This window comes from Rhea americana, unplaced genomic scaffold (assembly GCF_003343005.1).
Source record: "Rhea americana isolate MKP2758 unplaced genomic scaffold, rheAme1 scaffold_26, whole genome shotgun sequence".
Taxonomy (NCBI): domain Eukaryota; kingdom Metazoa; phylum Chordata; class Aves; order Rheiformes; family Rheidae; genus Rhea; species Rhea americana.
This window is the reverse complement of record NW_028186379.1, coordinates 1,245,674-1,271,768: the sequence shown is the minus strand read 5'-3', so window position 1 is coordinate 1,271,768 and position 26,095 is coordinate 1,245,674. Positions and strand designations below refer to the sequence as shown.

At 35.8% G+C, this 26,095-nt stretch overlaps 2 protein-coding genes across 7 annotated transcripts in view; one reads left to right on the top strand and one right to left on the bottom strand.

Annotated features, from left to right (window-relative positions):
• Positions 1-7,446, top strand: part of KCNIP4 (potassium voltage-gated channel interacting protein 4) — a 204,670-nt gene extending 197,224 nt beyond the window's left edge. For all 3 annotated transcript variants that reach the window (XM_085307494.1, XM_085307495.1, XM_085307496.1), the window contains 3 exons: positions 14-118; positions 409-471; positions 6,784-7,446. In XM_085307494.1, coding sequence (XP_085163620.1) covers positions 14-118; positions 409-471; positions 6,784-6,831 — 216 coding nt within the window. In that variant the 3' untranslated portion in view covers positions 6,832-7,446. The remainder of the gene's footprint in view (positions 1-13; positions 119-408; positions 472-6,783) is intronic.
• Positions 18-24,947, bottom strand: PACRGL (parkin coregulated like). Of its 4 annotated transcripts, none has more exons than XR_014896178.1 (10): positions 24,595-24,947; positions 21,573-21,726; positions 18,977-19,044; positions 17,867-17,957; positions 14,001-14,135; positions 12,253-12,360; positions 11,154-11,234; positions 9,603-9,825; positions 9,030-9,304; positions 18-89 (listed from the first exon to the last, which is right to left on the bottom strand). XR_014896178.1 is itself a non-coding variant. In XM_085307497.1 (8 exons), exons 2-8 carry the CDS (start codon positions 21,711-21,713, stop codon positions 9,769-9,771), a joined length of 681 nt encoding a protein of 226 aa, XP_085163623.1. In that variant the 5' UTR covers positions 21,714-21,726; positions 24,595-24,947; the 3' UTR covers positions 9,313-9,768. The 4 variants fall into 4 exon arrangements, 1 of the variants encoding a protein (XP_085163623.1); XR_014896177.1 differs by lacking the exon at positions 18-89 and adding an exon at positions 7,118-7,732 and having other exon boundaries at positions 8,696-9,304; XR_014896176.1 differs by lacking the exon at positions 18-89 and having other exon boundaries at positions 7,962-9,304.
• Between the last annotated feature and the right edge of the window lie 1,148 nt (positions 24,948-26,095).

Below are 26,095 nucleotides of genomic sequence, written 5' to 3'. Positions count from 1 at the left end.
TTTTTCTCTTCAGGAAATGCTTGATATCATGAAAGCAATATACGATATGATGGGGAAATGTACTTATCCTGTTCTCAAGGAGGACGCACCTAGACAACATGTGGAAACATTTTTCCAGGTGAGTCAGACAGGAAACTAAGAAGAATGTTCTGTTAGCAAGTTTGGAAAGGTTTTTATTGTTCTACATATCGTTGTTGTTACCCTTTTTCTTCTATGTGCTTCCATCCCAACTCGTTTCTCTGATCTGCTCATTACCCCTTGCCTTTCCTTAAGCACCTTATATCACTTACTACTTCTTTACAGTACTTTGGCTCAGCTGTTCCCTAGGATGACAAAAAACTGGAAAAAAAAAACTTGTTTTATGTTGGATTTCATGACGATAAACATATGTTTGTTCTTTCTGAACAGAAAATGGACAAAAACAAAGATGGAGTAGTTACCATAGATGAATTCATTGAGAGCTGCCAAAAAGTAAGTACCTAGTGATAAGGATTCAGCCCACAGCTGGCTAAAGATATCATAGTGATATATGGTTGATTTTTGGAGTGAGACTAATGGTAATACTAACACCAGTGATGATATTTTCCTAAGGTACAGTATATGTGTGCATCATTACACAAGAACACTAAACAATGAGAATAAATTCATGGCTTGCATGTGTAGAACAGATGTTATATACAAGCTGTTCATTGATTATAATTAGAATACTGTATCTGCAGCTATCTCTTTGAATAAAACTGTGTTTTATATGTAGATAACAGTAAACTGTTTCTTTACATTCAGCTAAATACTTATTTCTATCCTCTGCTCATACTGGAGAACATATTTCTGTTACAACTGGCACAGATTCACACTAAAAATAATATTATTTGAAAATTTGTAATCTATAGGGTTGTTCCTCAGACTGTGAGTCATGACCTAAGGCCAAAAGGCCTTAAAAGGGGAAGATTGCAAGGAGCTCCCCAAGGGTTAGATGGCAGGAGTTAATGGCAGGCAGGTTTTTTTCAAGGCAGGGGAGCAAGAACTGATTGTAATTATTAGTTACAAGTGTTTRCACTACCCAGGTGGCTGTTCATTTCCTTCAACTGCTGAAAGCAGCTCATTGCCTTTTGAGCCAGGAAAGAGAATAAACTACTACAGCAGGAATTATAGCTAGTTTTCACTCCTCTGACCTTCAGGAATTGGCTTGTGCTGAGACCAGGAGATGACATGAGGAAAGATAAGTTGAATTTTCAAAAATTTACGGAACTATGGTTAATTTGGCAATTAAAAGAAAGGCAAGAAAAAGCAACAGGGCATAATACAAAGTAGCGATGATTTATCTTTGGCATGGTAAGAAATTTTAACATACTGTAAGGTGTCACGTTAGATCTAGTGATAAGACAGGCTTGGGGTTGATTATATTATGCAAATTGATAAGGCAAAATAAAACCAACACTATTTGTTACAGTGAGAAATTTAGTAAGTTACTGTAGTTTACAGCCTTGTCTAGGCTGATTCTGATTAATATGAAGCTAAAAGAGAGAATAGACTATGCATATTGCTGCCTAGCCCCTACTGAAAAGAGCAGTAGACAAGAGACAGGGAAGAACAAGAGTAGCAAGATAAATTCAGCTAGTCCATGATAGATTTCCAACCATTTCAAATATGGAAAGCTGAATAGGAAACAGAAAAGACTCTCTGTAACTAGTCTATTTTTATATGCCTCTGTAGTTATGCCTTAGGATTGCCCTCATGATTTAAAAACAAGACTCAAAGGCGTCACAACAACGTAGCAACCAGTTCTCTGATAAATTCTAATCTGATGACTTTTGGGTATGAAAGAAAGAAAATGTTTCTTCTAACTAACTGGCTGTTCTGTATATCCTTAGCAATGGGTATGGGGAGATGTCTTGTATGTCAGCAGTGCTATATTGCATTGACTGTGGTTCTAGTTTGTCATTCTCATTCAATATGAATGAAAGGCATTGGCTCTGCCAAAGCAGCATGCTCACCAGAAACAGATGACACTCATTTCTGTTTTCCCAGCTGAGGTCTGCAGAGTTCTGGGAATTAAATGAAAGATTAATCTGAATACACTAGCAATGATGGTGATGACCAGAGCAATTATTTTTTCAAGAAAATTAGTATCTTCAGTAAGGAATTTTCTCCTTTTCAAGTGTGATTCACAGCTTCTAACTTGTTAGAAGGTCTCTCATTTGGCTCTTCTAAGTATTCAGAATGTATGTGTGAGAGATGCTCTCTAAATCTCTATATGACAAAGATGCTCCTCTCTCATCTTAGTGAATGGGTCACCTTGCCACTTACTTTATCTTCACTTGTTCTTAACTTCAAAGTGGCAGTATATTTTGAAACAAAAAATATCTTGCTGCCTAAATATTTTGTCTCTTTCTACTAAGTTCTCCTCTTATAGTAAGAGTTCTGAGCAACAAAGTGCATAATTCCTGTTTATATCTTGATTTGGTTTCAGAAACCAGACCTGGGCTCAACTTGAGGCCTTCAAGAAATTTGATTCAGAAGGTGTGCTCTGTTAATGTGGCTTCAGCCTTTTCAAGATTATGCTTCTCACAAAGGATGCAGTAGCCTTTTCCTTTTAAAACATAACTGTAGGAAGGGAAAACCCTTTTCTAATATCCTAGCAGGAACAAGACTGATCTAAAAAGATAACATTCAGGTTCCATTCTTTTCTCAGCATGCTGAAATCCACATCCAAATATGTCATCTTCCATTAGTATTTAATGGTTAAAGCAATAATGAAGTGATCTCTCCCACAGTATATTTGCTTTTCTTTTAAGCCTGCCATGCAGTATTTCCATAGGCTGTTTGTGTGCTCTTGTGTTACGACAAACAGTGGATGACATTACTGATCTTCGTTCAGTATCTCTTCCAAGCTGCAAAGTTCTCTTTTATTTAGATTTTTCCCTTAAGGAAACAAACCATTCCACATCTTTAATCATCCTTGGCAAACTCTCAGTATCATTGTTGGTTCCACTATTATTTTATTTTATTTTATTTTTTGGAGATAGTCTTCAGAACTCAGATATTCAGGACATGGGCATAGCATGCATGTTGCTCTCTGCTTTGACAGTTATGGTGCATCCTTCCTCAATGAACCTTCCTTTGGCATTAAGGCTGAAAATCACAGGAAGTTTGCTCAAAACCTTCCCTGCCAATCTGCATGACATATGACATCAAATCGTGGAATGGAAATGCCCACTCATGAATATGGCAGCCAGTGTTAGAGCTGCATTTGATGTACATGAAAATTTCCCAAAGGCATACAGAGGGTATGTTCACCTAGCTCCTAGTCCATGTTAGATTCAAAACAGTGCCAAGAGACAAGCACCACCCAAAAAAACCCCAAAAAGCCACCCTTAGCCCAATGCTAAAGTGGAGATCCCCTCCAGCCTGAATATTGTAATAAGAATCTTGCTCTGCCAGCTAAGGGCTATGAGACCCTTTTCTTTGAATGCTCTGTCATGCAAATCTTGTCAGCCTCTGAGAATAGTCATCCCTCTATTTGCATTTGGAAGTCAAGTTAGTTGGTCTTAGAAGTGTGTCCTTTTCATTAATGTTTCATGACACTTAAGGCCATAGCCTCTTGGCCAAGGGGCTATACTTACTCTAGGGGTAAGGGGGGAATGCAGAAGCTCTTCTCTGATGATTGGGTGTAAGTACCTGTCTGTGCCCTACATAAATGAGGCCAGTAAAGCTGTGAGTASTGTGTGTGACAGTTCCTCTGCTCTCCCTCTTCTCTTACAATGCCCCCGCATAGCTCTGTGCTTGAATGTCAGCCTGCTTTCCAGACCTGCTCTCAGAGAGCAGAAGAGGGGATTATCTGGCCCCAGGTATACTAGACTGAGTCTTAGAGAGTGGCTTCTATCAGATCAGTCTTGCTTTGTTACCTGTAGGTTACCAAGTAACAAGCACAGGTCTTGAGAAACAGCAGGGTATGTGGCTAACACAAGGCCGAGGACCTATCTAGTTCCTTACTTGCCTCCTTTCTCTGTCTCCTTTTGCTGCTTTACTGCTGATGGAGAAGGACCCAACTAAGGTGTTGCCACTTACCATCTAAAGCAGTATCATAGGAAACAGACTATAGGAGTAAGACATCCTTGGTGCGTAAGTGAATACTAGGGTGAATGACTAAAAGGTACTTCTGACAAAAAGTGCATGACAAAAAGCCTTCTGGGCTAGATGTTTTCTGCAGAAATAACCTGTTCCATAGACAGTGCTGATGGGTCTGGGCTAGTCTGAATAAAGCAAAGAAGCCCTTATCAGCCAGCCTTCAGTGAAGGGTGTGTGTGTGTGTGGAGGGGGGGGGGCAAAAATGAAAAAAATTCCTCAAAGTTGGCTTGAAGTTAAGCTAGATCTGGTAAAGCTCATTGTTTGGTTCTGTGCCACACATGGAACATGCAAACATCTTCTAACTTATTGAGTTAGGTACCATTAAACAATTCTATTATGCAAAACCATTTAGAAAAAATTACTGAAAAAGAGGCAGATGATAAGATGCACATCTCTCAGTTCTTTGCTAAGTGTAAATCAAGCTTTTTGCCTTTGAAGATGAAGCAACAGATACTAAAAGCTACCACATTTCAACTATTATGACAAGTTTATGTCTTCTTGAGAAGACGCTTCCCATCTGACTTCTTCTAAATGCCCACCCTTTAGTGCTCTGTATGGAAGGAGCAGACTTCAGATAAATAGAGCTTATTTTAGAAAACCGCTAGTTTTGTTAGCGATAATACATACACTGGAAAATGGGTAGGAAGTGTCAAAACACTGTTTCTAAATGATGCGCATGTTGTCTGCATTGCATATTTGCTGAACTTAGTTGGCAATGTATAGAACAAAACATTTGTAAATAATTAAATGACACTGCAGTCGGAGTTGCCTTTACAGTCTGTTCAATTCATAAGTCACAAAATATCACCATCTGCAGGGAAAGTGCAAGTTCTTTCAGTATCACCAAACAGAACAGTTGGCTCAAAACTGTCACTATTTGTGCCATGTATCTTAAGGAGTAATTAGAATTTGGGGGTTTTTATGTTTGAAATAATAGTTCAGGAAAAGCTGTGGTTAAGAAGATGAGAAGGCTTACATAGGTCAGAAGAAATCTATGCAGCTGCAATTTCAGCAACAGAAACATTTGCTTCCTAGAATAATATGAACTCTTGTCTGTAAAATAAAGGTGGAAGCTTGCTAAACCCTTAATGGAAGTAGTCTATGCTATTTTTTGCTACTAAAAGAAAGAAGAAAGTCAACATCTACATCACTACTGCTAGCTGTTTTTTTTAAGCACCTGCCAGTTTTCTTCAGTACATTAAGTTTCGATTCTAGTTAAATCACACATTTTAACCTTGCATCTACCAGTGATCTGCAATGGTATATCAATGTTTCAAAACAATGCACTGGAGAAACTTCTTTTAATTTCCAATAAATTTCCCACATGAATTGCTTAATCATTAAGCAATTAATGCTTAAGCATTAATCTATATAATTTTCTTCTAAATCAGATATTGCCTTGGTAAGTTTATCCACACAAAATAGCATGCAGATCACCGGCATCACTTATGACGACAGGTGGAATCAAAGCTAATTGAAATCAAGAAATTTACTTGGAGTTGTCATTTTTCTAGAAATCAAATCAGCAGCTAGACTGAACAGTGAATTATTTAACTGTAGGTTAATACTGATCATGTGTTACTGAAACAGTAAAGTACAGGCCTACATAACTTCCTGTCAGTAGCAGAAAATAATACTGTGGGATAATCTTTATTTGAATGGTGGTTTGTTTTTTTTTTTTTTTCCTGCACCTCTTTCATGAAACTTACTAAAATACACTATCCAAGTCAGTCTTACTTATTTACTAGATTTAAAGGTCACTCAGTCCTCCCAAAAGTACTAAGTGGTGTGCAGTCAAATAAAAAAAGAGGATCATTCAGTGGAGGTCAGCATTACTAAACAAGCATGTAATCTGCTCTTGAACGCAACTGTTCTGTTGATCCAGAAGTGTTGCTATACGTGGGCTACTTCCGGACTGCAGTGCTGAGTTATTTACTGAGAGGAACAGCATAACTTTGAAGTAGGTTTTGTTACCTATCTAATGCAAAGCAATCAGGAAACAGAAATAGTATTAGAAAACCGTCAACATCTTTCAGAGGGAACACAAAGAAAATCTAAGCTGAAGAGCCAAAGAGTGTTGCGGTGATATTTGGAGAATTAACTGATTCTTTAATTTATACAAAGATGCATGTTTAAACCTATTTTACTTTAAAATCATCCCTAGTTACTTGATAGGATGCTCTGGAAAGGCAAAAAGGCTTACATATACTAAGATTTCATATACTATACAGTTTGATATAYTATGTATTATGTAACAAGTCCTGATTCACACCTCAGACAAAATGCTATTTTTATTATATATATATATATTGTCTATACTATACAGACAGTAAATGTTGCCAATATTGACAATAAATGAATAATTGTTTTATGTTATACTGGATATAAATTTATAATCTCCAAAATACTGCACTTAATTTGCTTAGCACTCTAATGCAATCTTGACAGATTTGTTTTGGGTTTAATTAACACCTACAAATATCTCTTTAAGTGTAGATCAATTAATGGCTTTCTCTATCAGTTTCTCCAAACAAGCTGAGAAATAGATGTTGTCCTTAATTAAAGCACACTTAGTTCTACCCAACTTCACTAGATATTTGCTAGCAACATTTTTAGTAGCATATGATTTTTACTTTTTCTTTTTTTTTTCTCCAGGATGAGAATATAATGCGTTCCATGCAGCTCTTTGAAAATGTGATTTAACGAAGATGTTATTAGCTCAGTAACTAATGGACAAATAAGAGCTATTTTGCGACATCACCTAAAAGATGGAGTTCCCATGTTTATCATAAATAAAATTACTCAGCTTTACACTGAGATATGTATTATGCAAATAAGCCCCCCCTTTTTTTTTTTATGATGAAGCCCCCCACTAAAACTTTCCAACTGTTAAAATTATATAAATTATCACTTTAACAGTGGCTACTTAGTTGAACATGATTGTTATAAAATTTCAGCTATCTGCTCCAAAGCCAGACAAAATAGGACCTGACATTATACAGCTTTATTATCATTCCAGCCCCTAGATGAAACAAATACCATCACAAGGAGATTAAAAACTGCTAGTTTTGCTACTCATTTGTACTGGATTCAGCTCCAGGTGTTTGACTGTATTTCTTAAATGTTAGCTTCTAATTTATACAGAGGCATTGCTATGTATTTTCTTTTCACATTTGTATGATATARTCCTCATTTTTTTTGAATAATACTTTAACTCAAAGTGCTATAATCAATGTGCAATGCACATCTTCCTGAAATGGCCTTCCACCTTTGACTTGCTTCTCTCCTGTTACATAAATAAACAATCAAACAAACAAAAACCTGCCTCCACACAACAAATAAAATAGCTAAGTTATGAGATGAAGAACCATTTTATAACAAAAAAATGCTGGTAAACTTTCATCACTTGTATCTAGCTAATAAATCTGCATTCAATTTTTTTATGACATGTATATCAGGAGTCTGATATACTGTATTTCTAATTCTTGTTGAATGTGTCAGTTCTCTGCTTAAAATGAAGGATCTTCTGAGTTGACTCTTCTCAAGAAGAAAAGAAAATCTGACTGGATTCCAGAATTGTTTTCATAAGTATGTGTCTTACAGCCTTTAATGAAGAAAAAAGTAAAAAGTTCTTTTGAAGCTTGCATTCCACTGTTAAGTACTCAGGATGAGTATCAGTACRTAGTAATACCATTAATAATGGATGCTAAACAGGCTAACATCTGTTTCATCTTTAATTATTAGAAAGAAGCAGAAAGAAAGGGAAATTGCATTTTTTAGGATCATTATATTGTTATGATTAGAACTATGTTAATTCTGAATCTAGAAAAATAAAATCTAAAACATATAACACTTTCTGCCCTCCACGTATTTCATTTTTATGATTTACTGTCCAGAGATTTTATATGCTAATATTCAAAAATATGTAAAATGCTATCAGAGATAGACCAATCTTCATTGTGACATTGCTGCAGAAGATGTGAAAGGGGATTAAAGAAGTAGAAAGAATGCTACAAACATTCTTTTGCAAAAATAAATCAGGTATCTATTCTGGTGTAGAGATTGGATGTTAAGAGGCATGTTGAACACTGCTCTGCTATCACCAGTGTAGAATAAGAGTAGTACAATACATGTACACCTGAAATTTGCTGTCGTGTGTTTGTGTAAACTAARTGTGCATATTTTGTAAAAAATAAATAAATAAATATAAAAATCAAGGAGAATAGTTGCTTTTTGTACTGTTAAAACAGTTGCATTTCTTCAGATTTAACATTTTTAATAACAAAATTGATTTAGTTTTAAAAACTTAAATAAGTGTATTTGCATCTTAACTAATCTTAGTACCATTCCATTAAATTTAATATAACCACCCAGTGGTAATTTTCCAACTGTTCTACAAATGTTTTCACATCACCAAGGTATTTTTTTTAACTCCCTATGCAACACCATCTTTTGATGACTTTTTTAAAAACACCACCACTATCACTTTCAACAACTTACTTACATTTGTTTCCAGAATTTTAATATGCCTCAGGAAAAAGATGCTATCGCAAATTTTATTACTTACTTCAGTCAGCTCTCCCTCATGGGGTAACTTGGAACAATATCGAATCCGCATAGTATTTATTACAGGACCTATTGGGAAGTATTTTGCAATCAAACTCCAGTATGCTCATAAACAAATGCTGCATCCTACAGGGCTTGACTGCCAGGTAAGCTGGCTTCTGCAGTCTTTTTGTCTTTAGCACATGTTTCCCCACAGCTTCCACATTTCAAAGCTTTTTAGCTTTTCCAAGGCTAATTCACAAGCTAGTCCCAAGCACATCTGCAGCATTACAGAACTGAATGCAAGGGGGGGTATGGCATTGAAAAAAATAAAAGTTCCCTTTGCTTATACTTACCTCACTGGAATGAATTAGTCCAGCAACACCTAGGCCGCACCTACATGGAGTAACCTGATGCCTTGATGCCTCTGTACTGTGTTTGTATTGTCTCCCCAGCAATACGAACACTGTGCTGAGAACACTGCTGCACTGAGCAGGCTCAATTCTGCAGTGTTTGCTACCTGTTTGGTACCTTGAGCTTCACATCTGTAAAAGCTGACTCTGCAAAAGTYGAGCTGAGTTCTCACAGATCTACATCTATCCTGATGAATCCAAACTGGGGTCATCTGTGTCTGCAGCACAAATAGCAGTTAGATGTTTCAAATATAAATATACACATTTAATTTAACACTAGATTTGCTACTATTTAAGTAGTTACAGTCAAATTATTTTACATCACACAAACATTTAAAACATTTTAAGCACTGCAGAGTTATTAAAGGAAATTTAGTTTACAACAAAATACAAATCAATATTGACTACACTTTTGAAAAAAGAGCCAATTAGTCAATGGCATTGTAAGCACAGAAGTGCACAAATAAATACCAGCCAACATAGAGATAATTATTTTAAATGGTCTTTCATAATTACATTTTCACAAACTGATGCGACTGTTCCCACTCTCCATCATCATACTTCAGAAGGGCTGTGGTTAGTGTAAGAGAATATATGATACCCCAAATACACATCAGTGGTGTTCACAGGCAGTTTTTCTCCAAGCTTCACTTTGCAGTGCAAATCATTGCAGATTCCTTGTTCAAGAGGAGATAGAACAATAGGTGGGAATTTTCGATTTGATGATAGCAACAGTTGCCTGGTGATGAAAATAAAATAAAATTAAAAAAAAAGGGGGACACTAGTGCTATATATAAGACTATTCATATAGTGTACATAATTACAGCTTCCACTTATTTAGTTTGCTTATTCCACTTTGCTATTATTAAATTAAGCAGTAGAAAATAAAAACATTAATATTTAGCGAGAAATTTTTTGTAAAAAGGGATCATAACAATGAATTGAGAAATAAAGCATCATGATCAGGAAAGATGACTAGCAGAGGACAGTAAATATCCAAAGGAGAAAAGCTATGTAAACTCATATTTAAAACTGAGTATAAATACAGCCATGAGATAAGAAGGATTTTAAATACAGGAATGGTATGCTGGAAGGGACTTACTACATATGTAGTAATCATAAACATGATTCATTTAAAATAGATACTTGATAAATTCATAAGTTGGATTATATAATATTGTGGACTACAATCACAATTTAGGGGTTTGTTTCCAGTTTTCTGCCTCAGATTCTTCTAGTATTTATAAAAGATACACAGGAAAACCCACTCATAAAACTGACAGGTTACAAGAAATTAGGAGACATAAGAATTAGATATCAGATAGTGATTCAGTGGCTTAGTTCTCTCAATTGGCCTAAATTCTCAGAACAAGATGAAAGCTAATTTGCCTCTTCTCTCCTTATTATACACAAATAAATAAATAAAAATAATAATAAAAAAATCATCCTTCTTTATCTGTCAGTATGTTTCAAAAATCTGTAATACTAGCATTGCTATTGCTCTTAAATAAATACGCACACACTCAAAAATGAAGAGGAACCCTCCTCCCCTGCTCCATGCCCCCAAACCTTAAGTACTCAGTTCTAAAGCCTTAAGAGTAACTAAACTCAAAACATTTAAAAAATCATGTCTGAACAAAATAAAATTCAGCACAGCCTACTTAGGTACCTACTGATAAGGCACATCATAAACTCAGAAGCTGTTAGACCCAAATTTTGGTTTCTGCTCTTCAGAGAATCAAAAAATGGAGAATACAAATGAAAGATTAAAAAGAGGGAGACAATAAAAAGCTCACTGGTAGAATATGAATCATACAAAATAGATTTAATTTTATTTCTGTCATCACTGAATAGCTCAAATGGATGAAAACAACTATTTCATTATGGACATCACATCACCCCAAATTGCTACAGTACAGAACTGTGTTTTACACAATATGAATAGTCGTATGTAAAAATAAGCATTTTTCAGGATGTGGATATTAATCTAAAAACTGGACAGTGAAGTTTTCTTGGCAAAGTTGCATTCAGCTGTGCAGATTAACAATAATCATCTGGTCAACTCACCTTTCCACCATATTGCTCCAACTTTTGTAAAGCAACAGTGATTTTTTCTTTAAACTTCTTGTCCATTAATCTCCTTGAAAGCTATTTGAAGAGTAAAAAGAAAAAAAAAAGATGCACAATATAGTACTATATATATATATATATATATATACACACAAAAAATCCAATATACCACTGTTTTAATATATTATTTCAACTTATGTTAGTAAAAAGAGAGGAAAAAAAAACATTACAGTAACTGATGCCAAAGTAAAGGAAATAATTCATGGCAAAAAAGTAAAATGTTCATTGATGAGAAACTTAAATCCAAAGAAAGCTCCCGATTCTTACAAACAGCAGCCATATAAATACTTGAAGATTTTTGATTTTACCAAACAAATTTTAAAGATACATTAACCTTAAAGTGAAGCCATTCTGGGAATGCTGTCCATATTAAAAATTTGCACATTTTTCATGTGCATTAGAAGAATTTCCTAGAGTGGAAATACTCTAAAATAACTCTTGCATATCCTCTCTTCTGCACTAGGTGTCTCAAACATCCTTTTATTTTGCAGTAAAAGTGCACTTTGGAAGCAGGCTAAACTAAATTGTGAAAAGCCAGTCTGACAATGGAAGAATGTCCAGAGAAGGCTCAGTATAAAAATATTTTCAATAGCCCTACTCTAAGCTTATTTAACAAAAAATTCCTTGTGTAGAATTTGGAAGAAGTGGGAATATTTGCTTATACTAATTTATTGCAACTTTCACAAAGTTTTGGAATTATATACAGTTTAAATTTTCATGTTAGGGTAAACCTAAGCATTCATTCAAAATTAGCATCTGTTTCACCTCAGGCTCAAAGCAGGATCTTTTTCAAATAGCATAGATAGCACTTCCATTATTCTCCAATTTATCTTAACAACAGCTTTTGGAGCTTCTCAGAACTTTATAAATCATTATATTATTAAAGAATGATGGACTTGCACACAAGAATATATGAAGTAATGCTTTTCATGACACTGCTGAATCTTCCACCATATTTGCAGATATTTCAGTAAATATCTCAACAAAAGTAATATAAAAATACACATGATCTGTTATCACAGCATTAAAAACCTACATTTGTGAGTAGAAGCTTAAGGTGATCATTAAGAGAACAGCCAACAACAGCACTCAGCTGAACTAAAGCATCCAGTCCTCTTTCGAATACTTCATCATCTGAATGAGCCTTCAAAGGGAAAAAAATAAAATTAATAAATTTCTATTCAAGAGTAATCTTCAGACAAATGCACAACTTTTTTAAAACTGTACTCTCTATATTATAGTTTGTTACAATACTTTTAATTTTTCAAGTACTGTATAATTTCTAATTATAAAGTTACAAGAGATTTAGAAATACAACTACAACTGAATATTAGTATGTAGATGTAACATTTAAATGTAGAAGTACATTTTTCAAAAAGTAGAAAACAAAAGCATCCACAAAATGCCATCAGTGAAACTCCTGTATTTATTATGAGATGAGGAAACTAATAATTTAGACTTGATGGAATAACAAATCCAGCAGGCAACAGAAACCCTTTACTACCTCAAATATTCAGAACRTATCCTGCATACTGTGCTCCACGGTATAATAGAAAAAACCTTTAAAATGTTGATATGTTAAAACTGGGAGACCACATTTTAGTTGCAACTTCAATAAATTTAGAATAACTCATAAGTAATGCATAACAATTACTGTCTTTGCTGGAGAAACACAGGAACCAATGACTTTCTGGATCACTGAATTCAGGTCCCTGCCAACTACAGCTTTGTCACTTGGCACCAATTATCAATCTCCATCTACTTCTGTGGTGCTTTGTTATGCCTATTGCTCCCAAGGGAAGGTTCTACTATATCTGACTTCTCTAATGGTTTTGTTACATTAAGCTTCCTTTAGCAGAAAAATTGATTTGTTACCATTTAGTTTCTTCTTGTTCTAATATAGACCTTTGTTTAGATAGTTGTTTTTCCACTTTGGTATTTGAGCCCTAAATTACTGTTATTTTTTATTAATAGAAGACATCAATTGGATGTGCAGTAGACAGTTCAACAAGACATCAAAATAATGCAACAAGTAAGCTATCAGATGAAAAATACTAACAATTGGATGTGTAAGATGAGAATAATTCCTGAATTTTATCTTCAACACTGAACCAAAGACATTGATAACAAACAACACTGGTCATCTACTACATTTCTGATTTATGATGTCAAGAAAATTTTGAAGTTTCATCCATTCCTTTAAAACTAGAACCGAAGCACAGCTAGATTAAAGAAAGTGGTCGAACCAGAAAAAGGGCTCTGAAAATAACAATGAAAAAGYTCAAAAGAAACTACCTCTGATGCCAATATTTCTACCTCATTTTATTTTTTGAATGAGAACAAAAATTACAAGTGTTCTAAAAATGAAGAATATGATCTAATCATTTTAGCTGTATTATTCCTTTTTCTCACTGGCATATTCTGTTTCATCTTTGCAGCAATTTTGGATCTTTGCATGCAACAGATGAGTATTTATTCTGGCATCTTCATTTTACTTTACTTACATCATTCTTTTTTATGTTTTATTATATGGATACATATAAAAACACCACCAATGCTTACATTTATTTCTGCCTGTATCCTCCAGTCAGATTCTTAATATTTCTAAAAAAAATATTTATAATTGAAGACTGTATTTACAATTAAAGACACACTTGTCTAACAGAAACAAGGCATCTCCCCATCCCACCCTACAGATTTATCACATTAGTATTTTCACTGTAGTCTTCATTGGCACAAGAAGAAACAAATTATGAAAATTTCTCCATGAAAAGTAAGACATACCAATGAAGCCTTTAACACTGGAACTAGACGAGGCAACAAGGGAACTGCTTTTTCAGCAGCATCTTCAACCATAAGTAACTCTTTAAAACCTTCCTTTGAAACAAATGTGTAGGGATGTTTTGTCTCTCTTAGGCCCTGTTAAAAAAGTAAAATGTGTTTGCTTAATAGTTGATCTTCTTTTTAAACAAAACAGCATCAAAAAAGCTCCCACTATAAGCAAGCTAATGCTTAGATTTTATTATATAAATTCAAAACATTAAATACAGTTACTCCACCATGTGGATCCATTCAGTACAACCCTTCTCACTGAATATTCTTATTCATTTTTATTTTGGAATATTCAATATTAAGCCTCACATTATGAATATTGTCAATTCAATCAATTGCTTCAACTGATAATCAAGTACTTCATTATCTTTAATCCACCTACCCAAACTCATTTTTCAACAAGCCCATGAACAAGAACAGGTTGTATTTGTAGTACTTCCTTAGTCTTAGGAGAGGAAAAAATGGAAAGTGAATTAGTGGGAGAGAAAGGGGAAGAGAAACTAGCAAAATCTTGTAAACAATACAAATACACACTCCTAGTAAAGACCTGAGTAGCAGAACTCAAAGATTCACAAGCCATATCTTTCTTCTTTCATTAATAGGAGCGCTCAGCTACTCAGATACTGATAGTTTTGTTAAATAAAAAAAAAAAAAGAAAGAAAAACTTCTATTCTACAGTATGCACTGTGTTCCACCTTTCATACTAGAGTCAACATTTATTTAGACTCCTGAAGTGTATTTGGTGATAAATGTGATGGATGATGCTAAGAAAACAGAAGCCTGGACATGTGTATTATTCATTTTCTTTTGATTACATGGTTTTATTTCCACTGAATTAGTTCAATCTATGGAGCAGAGCACTCTTACTTCAGTAGGTGGGCTTTATGTAAAAAATTAGTTATTTATAAAAGAACCTCCAAGTCCACAAATGGATCAAAGTATTTCATTCAAAATCTGGAATCTTGCTATCCTTATATCTAGCCAGTATGTCAAAAGTTCCATAGCTCTACCTAGCTCTCCCAGAATATTCTGACTAAAGAATTACAAAAGCCAAGGTTACCACCCACCTTCAATCACACAAGATCTCCATAAATGTTTTTACATATTTCCCTGCTGGGTGAGTCAGAGTTAGTTAGCTTAGCCTGGTATAAAATGTAATTTAAGCTATTTATACTGTACAGATGTAAAGTTTTATTTCTTAAAACATATCAAAGGCAATTTTCACCACAGTAGCTGTCTGGACCCACTCACTTCAGCACATAGGTAAGTAAAATTATTTACCTGTATTTCATGGAGAAAAACTCCACAAAAAGGTTACCAATCTATATCAAGATTAGTTGAAAAACAGTATTCCGGTAGCTAAAGTTGATGGATAACCTTCAGAAAAAATCTTTATTTTTACTCTAATAAGAGTGAGACACACTGGTCGTGGTAGCATTTTAGAACTACATTTCTCTTCCTCATTTTAACTGCTGATTTGTAGCTTAACAAGGAACAGGAAGAGAGTACCACAGATGCTGCTCCTGATACATAATTGTCAGTAAGCCACTATACTAAATACCAAATAATTCCTTAGCTGAACTTTCCTTTTGAACTTAAAAGTTTGATTGACTTAGCAATTATAATATATATACTACAAGTACCACCCATATAAGTTTACAATTGCAAACTCACCCACTGCAGTGTTTGGTCTGTGCCAAGAACAAGCAATAATGGACACATCACATCTAAATAATTGTATCACATCTAATTAATTGTATGTACTAAATACATTTGCCAATTCATAGCGATCAAGTCAATGAATGGAAACTTCATGTTTAAACTTGCACTACAAGTCAGAGAGGAGAAAGTGTTTACTCTTCAATGAGTTAAAAAGTTCAGAACAGAGTATGACACCTGGAGTGGCCAAAGAAGAGAGAAGAGGAGCTAAAACTCCTTCCTTGCTTGAATGAATGAATATATGTGGAGCAGGGAGAAAAGAGAGTGATTTGTATTTAAATGAGACTCTTAAAGGACACAAAGTTAGGGTGGCTACAATTAATAGCACCTATTATTAGAATGCTATTCTCTTGTTAGTGTAACCTAAGAGGTGAAGCATTCAGGATAGAGATAATCCCACTGCTTGGGCCAGAAAAGCAGCTACATCAAGCTGTTTGAATATGCAGAGGAAGATATTTTAGATATGATTCAAGCACAAGCAGATAAGAAGTCTTAATTTCCATTTCTCCAGAGATGTCTTTTACTAGAGTCACAATAGTGCCAACTATTTTCAACATTTTAAGACATAGCCCAAAACAATGTAAGATAAATAAAAGTTATCTATGATTGCATGGAAAGAGGCTAACACCAAAGCATTTCTTCTCTTCATCATTTTTAAAATGGTGGCTCTGAAATGTGTATTAGTATCTACCTCCTCAACACATTACTCAAACCTCAAAAGTAACAGGAAATATCTCTACAGAAGCCACACATATCTACTCCAGAGCTGGCATTTTGGTATCAAAAGAGGAAGAACCATCTTCCATTGACTAACAATAATAAGAAAAAAAACTCTGGAACATAGCAAAGCAAAAAGGAACGTATGTGAATTGCAGTGGTCAAAAGGACACAACTACTTTTTGTTCTTTACATTCTGAGTAGGAAGGTTAATTTTATGCATAAGTTTTTGGATTATCCAAGTTTTTGGATTTTGGCCTGTATCTCTTTCAGACCAAGCTTCTTCCTCCTTTGCACTTAATATTAAATAAACAGTGAATTATTCATCTGCAGTGGAAAAAAAAAACACAGAGAGTCATCAGGTGCCACTGACAAACCTGTTCCTTGACCAGAAAATAGATAAGAGAAAAATCTAACACAGCTACATTGATTTTGAATTATTCTGTACAGTACTGCAGTAGATTTCAATTGATGCTAGCTTGGAAACGGGCACTTCATTTCACAGTGGGAATATGATCAGGACTTCAAGAGTAGCAGAAAAAGTCCAGGATAGTTCACAGTCCTTATGATGCGTACTGATCATTGCAAGGGCATATAAAAGCTAACAAGAGTTTTTAATTAAAATTGGACAGTGGAATTCAACTGAACTGACTACTGAACTGYAGACTTCAATACTTTCAATGAGTATCAGACAGAGAATCAATATTTCTTATCTGAGCCATCTGAACATACATAGGCTTTGCCAGCCCCCGACAAATTCAGTCAATTAACATACCCCTATGCAGAACTGGTGACTACATAATCAGCACCTTTTATCCACAAAAGGCTATCCACAATCACAAGAGGTGAATTTTTTTTGGATTCTACACTGTAAGATATGTGAAAGGCTATGTGTTGTAAATAGAAATGGAAGCATAAACAAATTCTTTGAGGATGTTTAACAAAGCAGATTTCCTACTGTTTCCTATTCTACTAAGGTTGCCCTTATTAGACTACAGGGCTCCTACAACTCAGGTAAAATGCTTTGTTAGAAAAATTTGTGTTTGTTTCTAACTGCTTATATATTATCTAATTTAGGTAAGCTTAGAAATTGGATCTCCAGAAAAACTTGCACTTTATTGCCCCTACAATTATTTTAGCAGTATCCTGAAGAAGCAGATTGACACTGCTTAGCTTTTGGGAACACAGCTCAAAGACATTCTTTTCTCTAAAGAAGGATACAGGAGACTAAACCACCAACCATAGCAGTGCAACTGTAGTAGCAATTAAACAGCACTGTAATTGACGTACAAAATGTAGCTAATTGAATATGTCCAAATAACTTTTTAGCACTATAAAGAAAAAATACTGTATGTTTAACTTTAAAAGAAAAGTGAATTTACCTCTGCCAAAGTTATAAGAAGAGGATCGAAAGGAACAGTTTCAGGAAGGCACTCCCATTGTAGTCTGTGCTTTACTGCGCCATGCATTAGCCTATTACATAGAATTAGGTTTTAACAGATTAAAATATAATATATAATTTATTACTAATACTATTCACATTGAAATATCTCCAGTTGGTTTGCAAGATTGCTATAATGTTATATACACAAGTTCAATACATGTTGCTTTTCTTATTGAAACGTTTAATGGCATATAAGAGTGGAACTATTACAGTTCCCAAGCATGGCAGTTTAAGTTCTACTATTTCCTAATTTCTGTGTGCTTGGGAGAAGTTACAAAAAATTATAGCATGCATCTCATACTGACACAGAAGATGCTCCCTGTGCAAAGTTACTTAGGCTGATAGAAGTCAATATACCCTTATCTCAAACAATAACTGGTAAGGGAAATCAGTTGAAACCAAAAGAAAAAAAATCATATTGGAATTCATCATTCATTACTAAGATATAGAAAAGGACTAAATATTAGTAATTATTACACATTCATATACGTGTATTAGTATTACTTTAAAAAGTATTAAGTAGTTCTGCATCCACTTGATAGAGCACTAGAGAAAAGTGCCTACTATACATAATAGACAAAAATAATGAAAAATCCACAGATTACTACTTATAAGAGTTTTATTAATATTTGATATTGCTGACAATTATATGTTTACTTGCTAAAATTGCACTAAATTTATTATTTTTGCCAGTAGGGGGAAAAAAACACTATTACATAAAGAAATCAACTTTTGTCATTGAAAAGGTTTAGCAAACTAAATCTGCAAATACCTCGCTCCTCTTAAAAACATGCAGCTTCAGTATCAATATGGCAAAACCAAACAAACAAACAAAAAAGACCAAAAGAAGCCGAATTCAAACACATGGGAAACTGCTTTCTTCTTTGAAAGGAATTAAAATATAGAAATGCTTTCAGAAATGAATGTAATCAAAAAGACTATCTATAAAAATCAAGCAGTTTTGAACAGACTTACTTCAATTTACTTAATTCTACCCAAGCATAATAAGCTAAGTAAAACAAAAAATAAAGAAAAAACCCCACGTTACCTGCATGGAACGCCACCTTTAGCATAAATAGCAGCAAACGCGGAAGGTGCTCTAGAACAATCACCAAACTGTGAGAACAAAAGGAGGTGAAGAGATCTATCATTCATAATGGTAATATTTGATAACTATTTTGAATATATGTGAAAATTGCAGTTTAGTAAAAATGCAACTTAWTCATATGATTAAAAAAGAAATAACTGTATATGCGGGATAGAAAAAAAAATACATTTGACACCTTTATCAGAGAATGATAAACTGTCTTCCAAAGCCATCTGAATAGAAAGGTTTAAAAATTAACAAATAATAAACAATCAGTGCTCTCCTGATGGAATGCTCCTCTTATTTTTCCATTTTTCATGCAAATGCTAAAACTGCATCCACTTCACAGAACACTAGAGAAAGYGAAAGAGAACTAAAGTTCTCACCTTAACAGATTAAGAATCTCTTACTCTTTTGATATTCTTGCTGCTGCTATATAGGTAACGTGCAGAAGCCAGATTTACTCCATTCCAGCCTGATCTGAGTATAGATAAAAATACAAAGTGACAAGATATTGTGGAAACTGCAGATATTGGGAAGATGGTGTGAGGGCACTGAAAATTAGTGGGGAAGCTGATATTGGTTGAGGATCTAGGGAAAACTCACTGGAAAAGGAGACAAGAAGCCTCATGTGAGAGAATGTCTACAAAAAAATTATTTTGCATCATATGCACAGGAACTACGACAGTTTTTATTAGCATGATCATTCAATACTATTTTCCAGATTAAAGACTTTATCATAAAGTACATACACAAGGGAATACCATGAAATCTGAATTCCTATCTTTTGAGTGTCTGAACTTACATTAACATTGTTAAAATTTTGCATGCATGATTTGACTTTGTCTTGGTTTAACTGAGTCACCTGCGCTTACAAAAAGGTTTTCTGGAAAAAAAAAAATCCCCACATATAGGTAGAAAGTATTCAGCCTCTGTTTATGGCAAACTAGTACCTCTTCTAAATACCTTGCACTCTAAACATTTTCCAAAAAGCCTGTGATATTCCTAATTGTTTGGCTGACAGTGCCCAGTAGTAAGCTATAGATCACCCATTCAACGCTAGTTCTCTAGGCACAGGACTTCTCTGAAATTAAAAACTCCTTTGTCTTCTCCCGAGATCTCAAATATTTTCCAAATGATTACATGCTCACAGTTTTGGGGAGTTAAGGTGAGTCTCTTCCTTGTCTTCAAGGGACTTTCCCTGAATGGTTAACTTCTTTCTTAGGAGGGCCATCCACATCAAACGGGCCATTTCCTTTAAGATGTAAGCCTTCTGCAGGAACTTACAAAATCCTGATAAATATAATGTCTAATTCTTGTGGCATTCTTTTCCAAAAACTTGTACTTAGAAGCAAGGCATGAACTGCCTTTTCCTCTTGGTTGAGGGACTCAGTAAGAGACTTCTGATACTCACATAATTCTCACTGTCCACTAATACACTAGATTTTGAGGTCTAGATGATCTCAAAGACACTACCCGAGCTCTACTTCCATTGCGTAACATGCAACAGGTTATCAAAGCCATAACTGAGACTAGTTACCCCATCGGGCCAAGCACTGAAGTTTATAATTAGACAACAATCCTTTTTAATCTCTTAGTCTTAGATGATTTTGGTGAGTAAAAGTACACAGAAAATAAAAAACAGCCATCCAAGCCATGGCTGTATCAAGAGCTCTTTTTAAAATAAAATAATAAGCATGTTATAAACCAGACAACTATGCTTCCATATCTAATATCTTCCATATTAGAGAATTGGACCAGCACCCAGAGAAAGCATCTTCTGCATGTATTTTCTAAAGGACATTGCTTCCTACAAGAGAACTCTAACAAAGGAAAAGGATGCATTATGAAAAAACAACACTTCTGCACACCTTTTTACTTTCTATCACATACTTGATCAAGATGCATTTCTGGCATTAATAATATTGGCCAAAATAAGACACTTAACATTTTGAAGTTAACTGTCAATGCATGTAATTTTTGTAAAGAAATAAAAAATTTAATTTAAATTTTCAGGACATGAAAAAACAACATTAGTTGTCAATAGTTGTGATTAAAAAAGTCTATCAGTCATCTGCTAACTGTAGTAGATGCACCAAAAAATAAAGAAAATACTGTTTCTGCAAGTTGAGGTTATTACAACCCCCCCACAACATTTCAATACAGAATTTCCACCTACGCATGACACTTACGTTGAAAGAACTGCAAAGTTAATCAGGAAAGCATATTTGACATATGTTGCATTAAATACTTGATTTACTGAACACAGTAATTGTAGTAAATCTAACATGTTGGCCTACTCTTCAAAAAAATATATACTTTTTTTACTTACAGAGCTCCCTTAGAACTTCAGTGTTTGTTTAGAGCTAAAAAGTACGTGAGAAATTTGCCTAAGAATAGCATGCTAAGTCAGACTATAGATCTGTCTAATAAATATCCTATCTCAACAGTTCTCAAGGAAAAGCATAAGAATAGAGATGCACAGAGCACATTTCCCCAAAACACCCTTTTTTTTTTTTTTTTTAACTATCAAAAAAATCCCACAATCTATACATACCGGATCAATAGTTTTGGGATTCAGTTTGTCACTAGGCTTTGGCTGTGGCTTAATTGCAGGTTCTGGAGAACAAGCCAAAGGAGAAGATGTCTTCCTTTTCTGTATTGCAGCCTTTGGTTTTATTCGGATGCTTGACGACATTCTTGTAACATTACTTTCCAGAAGAGAAAAGGYGAAAAACATAAATTAATTCTCTTTCTTACATGATACTACATTAAGGGTTAGAATCCCCAAGTCCAAAGATTCACATGAACAAACAATGAAGAAACTCTGAATAAATGTATTCCAAAAGAAGTGTTTATCCTTTTATATCCTAAACAGAGTACGGCACAATTTTGACAAAGGAGCCAGCCACTCCATCTTTCAGATGCACGTCACTATATCTTCTAGTCCCATGCTAATTTCCTTTATTTCTTTGCTGTGGGATTCCTGGAACAAAAGTGAAATTGGCTACAGTTTGCCTTTAGGGTAGCCTACAGGAAGGAGAGAGGCACCAGTGCTTAGCCCAGCAGAGCAGCCCAGAGACGAGGGAAGGGGAAACTTCTTGGCTTTGTTTGGTACAGTTAAAGCAGAAGACATTGGTCAGGATGAATACATCGAATGCGTACAAGAGTAAGCAGGGGGACAAAAACCAAAGCAGTATCAGTAAGAAAACAGAAATGTAAAGGAGCAAAGAAATAACACAGAAAATAAATTTCAATTCCTGGAAAAAAAATGAAGTATTTTCTTAGTTTGCAAAAAGTAACTTTCCGCAAACATCTTTAAAAATGAAGATACATATATATATATTCTAATTCTTAATGCATCAACTATACTAAAATACTATTAGGATGAAAATGATTATGTCTTTCCAGTTAACATACCAAGCATGACACTATGATGCGGAGTATAACTTTTCCCTGGGAAAAGACAGATTTTCAGATATTATCTAACTCATTGAAACAGATCAATGTTAATATTTCAGGTTCTAAATAAAGTTAAAGTGAGACAAAATCATATCTTTTCCCTCTTATAGGATTTCTTCCCTCTATCCAGCCACCTATTTTTATGAAACTTGTAAAAGCAAAATTATTTTCCTTTTGTCTTTTGCCACATGAAAGTAATGGGATGAAGTAATCTCAACTAAACACTTAAGCAGCGTCTATGTATTGCACAAATTCTAAAGAAAGTCAAAGCATCGATCAGGTAGAAGTTACAAATTATACACTTAGATCAGTTTCTGAAATGCTACATGCAGGTGGGATGAAGCTGAGGGAAGGCTGTTTTCTGTTTTTCTTTGTTGTTGTTGTTTTTACTGGTACAGAATTCTTTTCTTTTCTTCTTCTCATTTCAGTTGATTCAGCTAGTTCTCCTACTCCGCTAAACTTAGTTCATATTATTAGTGGTTTCAAAGTTAAGAAAGCAAGATATCTTGCTTTTTCCTTTTAAGCACAACTCTTCTCCCCTCCAAAAATTACAAGCATGAAGAAGTTATTAAATAATGCTTTCAAAATTTTGAAGAATGCCTTACCCCAATCTCTGCCAGATTTTTTTTTTAAAAGCAGTGTCTGTTGCTTAGGTGATCTCTCTTAATATTTCCCTTCAGACAGAACTTCCAGTTAGGAAGTCTTCTGTCTTCACCTAAATCAGTAAATCTTTAGGAATATTTCTGCTTCCACTCAGAAGTGGAACATGTCCCGGCACATGTATAGATATGCTATGTCCTTATGGAATGTAAATGCAGCATTTAGTTTAATAAACACCACAAAACAATGCATTAAAATGATTACCAACAAATGATAACCAAATGTAGGAAAACAGTTGAAATACAAATACAAAGCAAAACTAAATTAGAACGTTTAAATCAATATTTCTTGACTGTCAATCTAATCAGAACTAGTGATCTGAATCATTCCATTCACTGTACATCTCGGATTCTCCTTCATATCATTCTCAGAATATGTCTCCAGTGAAGATTCTTTTTAARATAAGAATTAACATACTACAATTAGACAATTAAGCCTTTTCAAAACACACAAAAAATATACATAGCATTTACAGGAACTATTATTTTTGCAAATTTCAAATCATTAAAACCAGAAATAATTCTGAAGCCCTAAAACATAAAATAATGCTATCAGTGTAAACATTTGAAACATACACTTGCTTATAACGCTAACACTCATCTTGCTAAAGAACAACATTAACAGTTTTCCTCAAAAAAGTATTCAGAAGAGCTTCAGAGAGACAAATGATCTCATGTGGCAAGCAGTGCTCACAGTTTATTTTAATCATGTATGTAGATCAAATAGGTCAGCACTGTTTTTTTTTTTTGCAACTGATCTTCTGCTTAGAGTCTGCAAACCTTTAAAAGGAGAGATAATGTGGTAGCAGTATAGTTGCTTAAAATAAAACTTTTCGTCTTCCAGGAAGTAATGAAGATGCATGTCAAAGACTAAGAGGTTAAATAATGACAAAATCAAGATGCATTTCAAAAATATCACCGGTCCTACCATCAAAGGAGGTAAGAAATAAAAGGTGTGGCAACAGACAGAAACAATGTCAGCCCTCTGGGGTAACAGTGAAGATGGGAGTCAAGAAAGAACAGCGATATCTGTTTTTTTTGTTTTTTTTTTTGTTTTGTTTTTATTTTTTTTAAACATAGCTGAGCATATCAGAGGAGGAGGTGGCAGAGAGTGGAAAAAAGGGCTTGGCATGAGGAGGCCTCAGTCTTCTAAAGAAGATTAAATTTCTTGTATAGTCAAGAGGTGACAATCATATGCATTTAGAGAGAGCTCAGACAGCAGACAGAAGCACAGCTCTAAATCAAGCAAGTGACATACAAGGCTGGACACAGAAGTGAACCATCCTACCATCAGACGGCAAGCACAGGACAGAAATCCTTAAACAGAAACGAAGAAGCACATTTAAAAGATGCCTTTCAAAGGAGAAAAAGTGAGGTCTGGAGTCTGGTTTCTGGAAGTCACTTAAGAACGGCGGAACGAAAGGACGGAGGGTGTGAAAACGAGACCTGCGCACTTACCCGCTGAGTGACAGCCCTCCCGCAGCGCAGCTGGGCCAGGGAAGGAAAGGGAAGGGCTCCCAGCACCATCACCGTCAGGGGCCGGGCCGGCGGCCGCGGCGACCCCCCTGCTCCGGGCCCCGAGGGCCAAGCCCGGCGCCGGGAGGGGCGGTCGCGCAGCGCCCGCGGGCGAGGGGGCCGGGAGCTCCCTGCGGGTCTGCGCCGCCCCGGGGCTCGGCCCCCGCTAGGCAGAGGCGCTACCGCAGGGCTGGAGCCCGGCGCTGGCGGCGCCCCCCGCCCCTCACCGGGCGGCCCCGCTTCCCGCCGGTTGCCGGGGAAGCTACGAGCCGCCGAGAGGCCAATCTTCCGCGCGGGGCGAACGCGGGAGGGAGTGGTGCGGGGGGCGCATGCGCGGCCGCGGGCGCGGGAAAGCGGTGGGGCGGCAGCGGGAGGTGCCGCCATCGCAGGTGCCGGGGCGGTTTGGCAGCGCCGGCCGCTTCCCAGGCCTGGCACGCAGGAGGGGAAGCCCATTTCCGTGTCCGCAGAGCCCCTCTCGTTAACAGTCCCTGCTGCGGAGTGCTGGCAGCTTCCCAGTGTGGCCTCGGGATCCCTGTCCGCCGCGGCAGSCAGGCGCTCCGTGGGGGTTTGAAGCGGTTCAGGCCTGGGGCAGGGCCGCTCTCGGGCGAGCTCTCGGCAGCGCCCGTAGGCCGCGGCAGCCTGGCCGCGGCAGGCTTTCCACCTGGGGTCCCGTCAGTTGAGTCAGTCAGAGGGGCATGTAAAATGCAGTAGAAATTTTAGTTGCTTCTGCCAGCCTTTGCACTAGTTTGTCCAGAGGCTGATGACTCCCCAGAGATCACCCTGGAGTGCTGGAAGCTGTAACTGGGTTTCCTGCTCAGAAACCTCCGTTAAAGGCGTCAAGGAACTAAGGCTGCATCTTGGACACGTCACAGCTTAAATACTTAGCTTTGGGCCAGACACCGAAACATGCACGGGAAGCAGGATTCAAGGCTAAAGGGGTGCTTTTCAGCCTGCCTTACACATTTGTGATTAGAAGGAGAATGCTAACTTGTAATATGAAATCTACCAGTCATTTTAATCCATTTTTTAATATCTTCCTAAGAAAAKAGTTTGGACAGATTCCATTTTGGTTTTATTTTTATAAAACAGAAGTTTGACTTACAGGCRTGAATCCACATTCCACTTACAATTATTTATTTGCATTTCAAATGTTTCAATAAGGATAGAGCTTTTTTTGTTGATTTTTGTCAGAGAAATTATAACAYCGTAATACAATAGGTGACTTGTTTTGCTCAAAGAGTACATATTTTTCTTCTGTGGGCCCCATCAATCAGAATCTTTTTTTAAGGAGATGTTTATTCTTTCAAACACTCAACAATAAATCCCCAACTAAGAATTCTTTTGTTATTCCTTAAATTGTATGATATACAGTCTTTCCATCATCACACATTGTTTTTTCACATCTTTAGTTAATAATGAGGAACTGTATGTGACTACAAATGGA